Here is a 7,905-nt window from a genome sequence, read left to right as displayed (position 1 = left end):
TTCGAAAAAAAAATACTTGCCTCGCAACTTTCCATGTCAAGAATGGTTTATGTGATTGTCATTTAAGAAATGACTCAGCCAGTGGTGTAGATCTATTTCATATCATAATGTTATTTTTATGGACTCTCGTTTCTGAAATCTCTCTGCTGCTAATTTGTTTTGTTACTTTTGTCTTTTTGGCAGCTTTTACTTCCTTTGCTGTTGTTGCCTGCTGCAAGAGTGCTGTGGGCCGTTCTTTGGTGGGCCTCCAGGCCCCCCCGGGCCCCCCGGGGGCCCTGGACCACCTGGACCGCCCTTTTGATTTAAGCAGTCGACAAGATGGAAGGGGGATCACATACAAACAATAATTAGATGGAGAACAATGATTTGCTTAGAGCTATGTTGTGTTCTTTTTCCTTTTTGGGTCGCTGCCTTCTTTTTTTTGTTTGGTATTTCTCATCCTGGAATGCTTGCTGTGGTGTCTACTACCATTGAGATTGTCTAATGTCACATTATTAAAGAAACTCCAAACCTTCCATTCGGAAAGTGTTTGTTTTTTTCACAACAATATGGGAAGGTTAAAACATTTGACATCCTAATTTGTTGGTAGTTCTGCAAGTTATGCTTTATGGTTCAAGTTTTATTTGTTTGAGTTTGCACAAGAGTCAAAAATAAATTCCTTACATTTTTTTGCATGATTCTGACATTTATATGGTTTCACACTTGTTTGATCAAACTGCATGTTTATCAAAAATTACATGATTACTGAGAGGAATTTTAAATCTCCACATACCTAAACTAGCAGTGTAGTTGATCAAAATATTCAAGCTTGGTTTAAGGCCAGACAATTATGGTGCTATCTTTTTGAGAACAGTACAGGTGGAAGTCCAGCCAAAAATTAGAGGGAGAGGGGATTAAATCCAAATATCTTATATCGATGGGAGAAACTTTGCCTGCTCAATCAGCTAATCATGGTGCTAGCATTTTCAAAGCCCTTGAGGCTTGGCTTCCAGAGGCCTTTTATAAGATCTTTTTATAACTAAATTCTAGTTACAAACGTGATATCATGAGCTTTAATTAAGGGCAAATTATCTCAACTAGTTTGCATCCTCTCTACTTTGCAAAGGTTATTATCGCATTTCTCAAAGATTTATCATATCCAATTAGGAAGAAATGACATTCCCCCATTCACCTGATATCTTTGACTAATTTGCGTTTCCTATGAAACTTATACTTCAGTTACACCAAACATGACACACCAATAGGATGATGAAAACATTTCTTAATTGTTTATATGACAATTCAGAAAAACTAACTAATTTTCTTGTCACAATACTTAAAGATTAGCCTTCAAATGATCAAGCCTTGGTGGCCTCACTAGTTCCTGTTAAAACCTGAGCTCTGCATAGAGGGGTTGCAACTTGTTCATGCAAAGCCCTTCAGGAGTACTCTACCTTTGTGTTCTTTAAAATCTCGTCTTTGCTACAGCCTTATAAAAATTCTATCTCCTGCATATTTAGATTCACTCATGAAGCATCATGTTTGCTAAATTACTCGTTCCTGGTGTATTTGCAAATCTGGCAAGGGTATTTCGGATCTATTCCTTATTGTATCTTACTATTACAACATTTACGGATTATTATTTTGTGGAAGTTTGCTAACTGAAGGCCAATCTGTTGTAAAGAATGATATTTTTCTAATATTTTGGTTGCCAGATTTTACTTCCTCTGCTGTTGCTTAGAGCACATTGTTCTATTCGTACCTATTTGATTTTGGGTCGTTGCCTTATTTTTGTGTGCTCCTCGTAGACTGCAAGCTGCATCCTCCTATCATAGAGAGTGCCAAGTGTTGCTTCTTACGGATGAAGAAATAAAAGGGGAAAAAAAAACTACCGCCTTAAAATGCTTTTGCTTCCTTCTCAAACACATTTTAATAGACTTTTGCATAAGAATGCAAAGGATGAGCTCTTAATACATCCCTCTCCATGACTCTAGCATTTTTAAGATTTCACACTATTTTTTCTTGAGAATGCAGTGGTTATTTGCCACCACTCTGTAATGACCTAGGACTCACCTAGGCTATGTAGAAGATATTATTTAGATTTCTTGATCTTATATAAATATCCAAAATCTACTTAGTACATAGCCAATGTGTGACTAAACAAACGCTCGCATGGGTTCTCACATACTCTTCTTTTTTAAATCATGATGTTCTTGTCAGGCTAAGAATTCAAATCCATTCAAATCTAATCACAAGCACTACAATCAGCCTATGGCCAACGCTAAAAGGCTTGTGCATCAGTGTTCTCAAGTCTATATAGGTCATGAGTTGGGTACATTCTGATACAATTTGTAACGACCTAAAATCTCAACCAAAAAAGCCATCCAAAAGGCATTATTTAGGTTTTTTAGCCTTATATAAGTACTCAAGATGTATCCAGTGCCAATGTGGAACTAAATACACGCCCGGGTCCTCGCACATTCAGATTTCAACCTGCGACTTCTAAATCGAAGAGGAACGTACCGACCAACTGAGCTAACGGTAGCCAGTAGATTTTATACATTTTTGTGCAATCAAATCAGAGGTAAATCAAATTTCTAGATGTTCTATATGAAAAAGGAAAGACTAGAAAGAAGACCTAAAAATGTGGTTTGATTAGAACTTTGGCAATCACGATTCCATTTTATCCGAAAGTCTCTACTAACCTCATGAGTACAAGAGCTTCTAACTGTAAATTTCTTGCTTCAATTAGCTGTCATATCCAAACAGGACATGTAAATGTGAAACACGAGATAGTTCTTATCCCTCACTTATTTTTTATGAGCCTTTTTTTCTTTTTTGCTAGGAAAGGCAGAGCCTTTCTAATATTATTAAGAAGGTCTGATACAAAATTGAGCTAACATCAATTCTACAATGGTCGTGATTGAAAAAATTAGATGCTGATTACCTTAGATAACGAGGTAAAGGACTCTTTAGAGAGCCAATCAGCTGACCGATTGGCCTTTCTGCTATCATGTTTAACCTATATTGGACTCACTTCCCATGTTCCTGTGCCATATTAGTTGCTTGTTATGATAAAGCTCAAGTTCAGAGAAACAGAACCAACCTTGTTAGCCATTATACTGACTATGAACCTATGCAACTATTCAAGCATAAAAAGAGGCTGATCTTTCGTTTAATCCTAAAGAGAGTAAAATAGATAAAAACCTTTCTTATACTGTTTGCTCGTTTTGTTTTACACACATGTTTCAAGTCAATCATTTATCCCATGTAAAGATTTGTGTGTGTGTGTGGGGGGGGGGGGGGGGGAGCAAAAGACACCAAGTAGGAACATCATCTAGTAAACAAGCAAATAATTAATTTCAAAGCTAACAAATATTGGATACTTATTAGAATGATATATAAAATGTTACAAGACAACGTATCAAATCGAAAATCCTTCCCCAGTTTTACATACATAATAAGAACTATATACTATACGAATCCGAAACTTCAGGCAACAAAAGATATCCTCCGAATCGCGAGAGAATATAAGGTAATATAGCTATAATCTTGTACAATGCCAACCAGAATCTTGTACAAGTTGAACGAGGAGGTGAGAAGCCCACCACCACATTGCCATCTTCTCAGGCTCGCTCACCCTGTAATAAGCCTTCTAACAGGCAAGGCGAATAAATAAAAAAACCAAGCAGGTGTTCATGAGGCAAGCTGAAAATTTCTTCTGATCCACCACTGTTCAAGTGGTAACAAAGAATCTTCTTAGCTTGCACTTGAAAGAAAACAGCATCAACGTCTGGGTGAAATCCCAAGATATTAAGATAGCTAACAAGTCGAGAGGATCGAGGTAGATACTCAACGTTATGCCTCTCCAGCATGGTTTTGATATGAATGCAATGCTTCAAGAACCATTCATGCGTGCTATGATCTTTGAGAATCCAAACTTTTATAATATCATCCTCATCTTCTAGTGCATAATGCAAATTACCCTCAGAGTACCCAATGGACTCTTGCTTAAGAGTCTCTAGAGGAAGACAAATCCACCGAGTGCGAATGCTTTCAATTCTTGCTGATCTTGGCAGCTTGATTCTACGACAAACATTCCCTCCCTCAAGATCGACTCCAAGAATAATTGCACCGTTGGGATCTAGAACATGTAAAATTCCATCAAAGACCACGCCATGCTGGATCCAGTAGTGGTTGCAGGGAATGTTATTGAGGGGAGGAATCTGTCTCTTGACCCACTCGCCTGTCTTGGATGAGAAGATCTCAAAACCATCTTTTAAAGTGTAATCTAGATCATTTCGAAGGATGTAGTAGTGGCGGGAGAGACGGGGTTCGAAAGCCAAGGCTAGAGGCTGTGGTCCTCTACTTGATGAAGGGATGGCAGCCCATTCCCTAATGGCGGGGTTGCAAACATGGTAGTAGTAGCAGGGTTTCAAATACATGGCTTTCGGGGATTCGATATCCCACGAGCATCTGAGAAGCAGGCCATTGCAGCAATGAGTGATCTTTCGAGCTTTATGAGAAGGCAAGAAATCCAGACCAGTGTCCATGGTATTTTCATCCGCTGAAGATAGGCTGATGTAGAAGGTCTGCACTTCTGATCTGTTAAACTTGGAATGCTCGGCCTCATGCAAGAAGGTACCAGACGTGGTAGGTGGCAGCTTCGTCCGGTAGTAGGAATCGGAGGTGAGGGCAAGCCATGATTTCGAGATGCACTTGAAGCGAAGGATCGATTTGGCCGGCAACCGAGATAGGATCTCGACGAGGAGATCATTGGGCAATTTGGCTGCAACGCGACCCTCACTGCGACAGTCCATCTTCGGCGCTGGAGGGGAAATTGTTTAGCTTAAGACAGATACTAGAAAAAGAGTAGATATGCGACAGTTTTTTGGTAGGTTACAGTCTGGTTGGCAGACCAGGAGATGCATGGGTTGGAAGCTTACTGATCATTGAATAAGCTCACTTCAATAGCTATGTGCTATAGAGATGCATGCTTGAGAGGAACAATGTTTCACAGAAGATGTGCTAAAATATAATCTAGTTCTTGGTCCTTCAGTCTGCACACTGATTTATGATGGTTGTAATTCGAAACAATGGGACCAACTGATTTGTCCAGAACTGATTTATGGGCGCTGTAGTTCAAAAACATGGGGTGGTTTTTGGATTGCTTAATGAACAAGGATGTCTTGTCTGGGTGTGGGTGACTCGAACTTTGGCTAGAAATCAACTTGAGCATGCCATGTCATGCATGCTCGATCGAACTTTAGTAGTGCGTTTTCTTGATTACATATGCTGGATGCAGGTTTTTTTATATGGTTCGGTTGGATTTATGTGTTCTTGTGATGCGAGGCGCTGATGGTTTAGTCGCTATAAAGATTGGCCATCTAATTAAGGACCTGGCTTTGGTGGTTAGTGTCTATTAAAACACTAGCTCTGTTAGATGTGGATTTCACACTTCTATAGCCAATCAAATTGTATGTCAATTAAACTTCTAGATGCGCTATCTGAAAGAGCAAAGGCTGGAAAGCTGTTCTAAAAATCAGGTCGGATTAAAGCCGGGTAGTCATGATGCCCTCGTATTCGAAGCCTCTAATAACCTTGTGGGTATGAGAGCTTTTAATTAATTGGAATTTCTTGATTCAATTAGCGTTACCATATCCAAATAGGACATCATGATGTGAAACATATATGCAGTATAACCTGAACTAGACTGCTTATGAAGTCCGCTGTATTGTGATTGCTGGTTAGGATAAAGAGATCAAGTTTATAGAAACACAGCCAATTTTATTTTCTGCTTTATAGACTATGAGCATTCTTATGTCAACAAAGAGAGGCTGATCTTTCCTCTAATACCAAGAGAATAAAAGAAACAAAAATCTTTCTGTAAGCATATTTTGAATTAATCACCTATCCCATGTAGAGTTCTCAGTTTAGGAGAAAAAAAATGAAAAAGCAGAAGACACCAAATAGAAAGATCATCTAGCAGAAGACACCAAATAGAAAGATCATCTAGTAAACAAGCATACAATTAATTTCAAAGCTAACCAAAAGAATATTATATAAGACATCGAAAAAATGTCCTTCCCAAATTTTTTGAATACATAATAAGAAATATGCTACATGAATCCTAAACTTCAAGCTACAATGGAAACCCTTGGAATTAATCACATGTGAACATAAGATAACATAGTTATAATCATAAGCCTTTTAACAGGCATGGCAAATAAACAAAAGATCCACTCATGTGTTCATGAGGCAAGCTGAAAATTTCTTCTGATCTATAATCATTAAGTGGTTCCAAAACAATCTTCTTGACATGCACTGGAGAGAAAATTACATCCATATAAGGATGAAGTGCCAAGATGCATGTCTGCATGACTAACATAACAAAAAGAACAAGGTACATACCGAATGCAATGTCTCTCCTTCATGGCTTCGATTTAAATGGCATTCTTCAAGAACCATTCGTCGTGTCCATCATAGTCCATCAAAATCCAAACTTGATGGCATCCTCGTCGATCATCGAGTATGACAATTAACCCACAGAGTTCCCAATGCACTCTGCCAGGGAAATCTCTGAAGGAGGAAAATCTTGCATATCATATTGATCCTGGACAAATATTGAAAGGATAAATATCAGTATTCTTGACCCAATTGCCTGTCAAAATGTTGTGTAGACGCCCAGATGCTGTACTTGGTGGAGGGACTGCTGCCCATTCTCTAGTGGTAAGATTGCAGATTTAGTTGTGGCTGTAGAGGATCGAAAACATGGCTTATGACTGATTCAATATCTCAAGAGCAGCAGATAAGAAAATCTTTGCAAGATTCAGTGATCTTCAAACTTCATGAGGTGGCAAAAAATCAAGGGCACGAGTCGGGCACGTTCCAAATGGCCGCACCTGCTGGAAAACTTACAGTCCAAGAATAGATAACAAGCAGTGGTACGATTTAGAGCATCTCTCCATGCAATTATAAACGGGTGCTGCGAGTAGTAAACTCGTCCTTGTTTTTGGGATTTCTGCTTTCATTTAGAGAGAGGAAGTTTCTGCTATTATGTAGAAAGTGATCTTATCAAACTTGTGAAAGCCCTTCTAATTCCTCGTTTTTTATGTTGAATGATGGATTGAGCTGTAATAATTTATGGTTCAGGAGCATGACAACTCTTGCGAGCGAAAGGATAAACTGGTTGAATGCTTGATCTGAACTCATCGTAATCTGATGAATGGTTAACCGACTTTTGTGGGCTTCACTCTGCTTCCTTGTGTTGCAAAGTCTGTTTTCTGATTGTTAAAGGAGCAGATAAAATCAGTCTAGTATTTTGGTATTATAAGACTTTTAGTTTGGGAGACATGACTCGCCTTTTCTTACGAAATGGATCATGTCTCCTTAATTTGGTATTGCTATTGCGGAAATTTTCAGTTGATTAATCTTACATGCATGTGAATTGAATACTTTTCTTTGTCTCGTCCTGCTTTTGGATGATGTTATTTTTCTGCATTGGTGGTGGCAATAATATGCTCTACTCGGTCGCTCCTATGATAGGCAACATGTACATATTAGTCTTATCTGAAGGAGTTTATTGGATGGTTATTCTTTTAGTACTACTAGTAGATGGCTTGTTACCATGATCGAATTTTCATCACTGTTTCATCTTTTCCTGCCTCGTTGATGCATCGAAACTCAAAGCGACCGTCTTGTTTTCTTGTTGGACTTTCAATAAACTTGTGTCTGAATTACATTTCCTATTCACATTACAATTGGACCTTTATTGCATTTTAAGGGATGTGCTAGAATTAGTAAGTTTTATATACCATGCTACCAGTAGCCCAAAGCAGATGCTATCAATTGAGAATGATATAGACTTTATACTGTTCTTCCAACACTTAATTTTCTTATAGTGGAATTTCGCCATACGAGTTTCTT

The 7,905-nt window shown here is 38.4% G+C and overlaps 2 protein-coding genes across 6 annotated transcripts in view; one reads left to right on the top strand and one right to left on the bottom strand.

Annotated features, from left to right (window-relative positions):
* Positions 1-2,121, top strand: part of PCB2 (NAD(P)-binding Rossmann-fold superfamily protein) — a 41,364-nt gene extending 39,243 nt beyond the window's left edge. For all 5 annotated transcript variants that reach the window (XM_088702788.2, XM_088702791.2, XM_088702790.2 and 2 more), the window contains one exon: positions 184-2,121. The gene's annotated coding sequence lies outside the window, so the exon portion shown is untranslated. The remainder of the gene's footprint in view (positions 1-183) is intronic.
* Positions 2,122-3,605: 1,484 nt separating this feature from the next.
* Positions 3,606-4,904, bottom strand: LOC103699199 (F-box protein At5g49610-like). Its single transcript, XM_039124624.3, has one exon. The coding sequence runs from the start codon at positions 4,797-4,799 to the stop codon at positions 3,606-3,608; it is 1,194 nt and encodes a 397-aa protein (XP_038980552.3). The 5' UTR covers positions 4,800-4,904.
* Positions 4,905-7,905: the final 3,001 nt, after the last annotated feature.

This window comes from Phoenix dactylifera, chromosome 8 (assembly GCF_051530095.1).
Source record: "Phoenix dactylifera cultivar Ajwa chromosome 8, Ajwa_hap1_PhDact_Kaust_v1.1, whole genome shotgun sequence".
In the NCBI taxonomy this organism is placed as follows: domain Eukaryota; kingdom Viridiplantae; phylum Streptophyta; class Magnoliopsida; order Arecales; family Arecaceae; genus Phoenix; species Phoenix dactylifera.
Note: the sequence above shows the minus strand (reverse complement) of the source record. Positions and strands in the feature narration are given on the sequence as shown.

What these genes read in the sequence shown, in the direction of transcription:
- LOC103699199 (XM_039124624.3), bottom strand. Translation starts at nt 4,799, where the DNA reads ATGGACTGTCGCAGTGAGGGTCGCGTTGCAGCCAAATTGCCCAATGAT.